The 2,500-nt window shown below is 39.4% G+C and overlaps 1 protein-coding gene across 4 annotated transcripts in view; it reads left to right on the top strand.

The window, feature by feature from the left end:
• LOC113805080 (DEP domain-containing protein 1A) overlaps positions 1-2,500 on the top strand; it is a 37,843-nt gene that overhangs the window by 18,249 nt on the left and 17,094 nt on the right. For all 4 annotated transcript variants that reach the window (XM_070123190.1, XM_070123183.1, XM_070123181.1 and 1 more), the window contains exon 8: positions 994-2,500. This exon is cut by the window's right edge and continues 234 nt beyond it. In XM_070123190.1, coding sequence (XP_069979291.1) covers positions 994-2,500 — 1,507 coding nt within the window. The remainder of the gene's footprint in view (positions 1-993) is intronic.

The following is a 2,500-nucleotide window of genomic DNA, read 5'->3' as shown; positions in this document are numbered from 1 at the left end:
CTGTAATGATACATTTAAATCAATATCACTCATACAATCTATGCAGCCTATCAATCCTATAGTCTGTAAGATACAAGACCAGTTGTTTTATCTGTGTACAAAATAAAAAGCAGTTTTTTCTGGATACACAGCCATGTTGGGATCCCCGGCTGTGAACAGGCAGATGCCTTGGCATGAACTTCCACCCTGTGCTTTTCACACACTCACTTCAAAACTTTCATCTATAACCATTAGCAATCTTTCTGATCTGGCCTGATCACTAGTAAACCACAAATCATAAAACCTTCCAACTTTCCTTAGTTGGCCCCTTATCACCGGAGCAGATGCTAGGAAACTCCCATTGATCTAATTACCTTTTATCCTTAACCCTTTCCTCTTCAACCAATCCCTATCATACCCATCCACACCCACCATTAAAATGTAAGACATATTGTTCAAATGATGAACTCATTTAAACCCGTTTCACCTCAGTACTTTACCTTAGTGCTATATGACCCATGATGTCTAGCACATTTATTTGTTTAAAGCATTAACCATTGTGTATCCATCATATTGTGTATGTGTCCTTATACTGTTCTCTGTGTAAGTGTTCCATGGAGTGTGATTATGTTAGTGAGATTTCTAGGGATTGCTAAGCCTAAGATTGTGTAAGTCCTAATATTTAAGTGTGTTTTCCTTCCAGTATTTGGTAAATTCTGTTAACTTAGATTTACTTTTACTTTCCCATTTAATTTTCAAAATTACCACACTTCAGGAAAAATATGAATATTTTTATTTTGTGCAAAGTACTATATTCATCTACTAAGAACATTATATTATGAAAATCAAGTTTTTGTCAACAAAAGCCCTCCTATTAAGATAGTAGCTATTTGCAAATTTCACTTAAGATAGTCTTTGACAAACTGCATAACTAAATGTTAAGGCTTTATATTCTTTTTTTGTTATATTTCTTTTTCTACTTTATTAATAATAATTTTGCTTTTTACCTTGCAGCTGGTTCCACTAATTCCATATGAGCTGTATGAACCTCTTGCCAGAATCTACATTGGTGCTGAGTTCCTAGATATAACGTATCGCTCCCCAAATTCTACTGGTGGAGTATCCAGCTTTAAGAGTCATGATGGAAGTTATGATCCTGGCAGTTTTGAAGAGAGCGACTCTGTGGAGGATCTGATGCTAAACATGAGTATTTGTGGCCAGCAGAAAACTTCCACCCCAAACACAGATAATGAAAATAACCAGAATGGAGAACGGCAAGCAATAGGAAGTGGAGGGAAGCACTTCATTCGCCAAGGATCAAGTCGGAGTTTAGGGAGTGGACTGCACACTCCATCTCTCAGACGGAGTAGTGTTATGAATTCTTCGAGGCTACAGAGTTTGAAACTCAACAGACTAAAGCATTACACAGACTTTAAGGAAGATAATTTGTATCCAACTCTTCTTGAAGGAAGCCATGAAGAAAGTAGGCTAGATCCGCAAGAAAACCAGGAAAATACTAGACCCAACAGTCGGCAAAGTAGACTCTCACAAGAAAATTCATTGCAGAAGCAGCCTGAAACTGTTCGTTCAGTAAAGACAAATGATCAGGCAAGAAGAATCAGGCGTGAAAATGACATGAAAGAAGGGATTTATGAATCCAGAGCTCTGATAAGAAGTAGAGACATCAATTCAGTTGCACTCCCTGAAAACTATTGCTTCGAAACAGCATTTACATCTGATAGTCCACAGACAAGAATAATACCTCAAAAGTCAGTTGATACTATTCATTTCAAAAATGGAGAAAGGGTGAGTGGATTTCTTGGCAAGAGGCCCAAGAGCATAGCTGTCACTTCACTATCAGCAATCGATGTTCGTCCACCTGAATTGAAGAATATGTCCACTGTCTCTGATCTCTTCAAATCAAGCATCATGTCTACAAATACAACAGGGGAATACGTCACTGCTTCAGCACAGTCTCCAATGAATAGGTCAAGATCAGCAGGCAATCTGGAGTGTCTTGGTGAAGATAGCTGTGTATTTAAGGCTACTGAAGCAATGTTTGAACAACCGCAAAGCATAGTTCCAGCAAGAAGCTTAGCAAGCAGAATCAGAGATTCAATCAAGCGAAAACATGTGCGGGATGACTCGGTCTCGCGAAAAAAGAAAAATCGAAGCAGAGACAGTAAAGACACGAGTAAAGATGACAGTGGAGATTACCAACGTCTCGATCGCTTGAGGACGAAGTCTGGTGGCTATATGAATCTTGCTCTGGCCCCAGTGCCTAATCCACAGGAAGACTCAAGAAGTGTCAAGTCCTGTGTGTCAGATTATCAGGAACTAGGTTCTGTAGTGAGTCACATAAGAACAAAGTCTGGAGGCTTTTTGAATTTGGCCCTAGAACCCTCTAGTGACAGTGTTAATCGTGTAGAAACCTCAGACACTTTTTCTGGACCCCCCACTTCAAGGTCAGAGTCTTCAGTCCAAGACCATCATTCACGGTCAGTGTCTCCACTATATGGGC

This window comes from Penaeus vannamei, chromosome 1 (assembly GCF_042767895.1).
Source record: "Penaeus vannamei isolate JL-2024 chromosome 1, ASM4276789v1, whole genome shotgun sequence".
NCBI classification, from domain to species: domain Eukaryota; kingdom Metazoa; phylum Arthropoda; class Malacostraca; order Decapoda; family Penaeidae; genus Penaeus; species Penaeus vannamei.
This window is presented reverse-complemented; position numbering and strand designations above follow the sequence as displayed.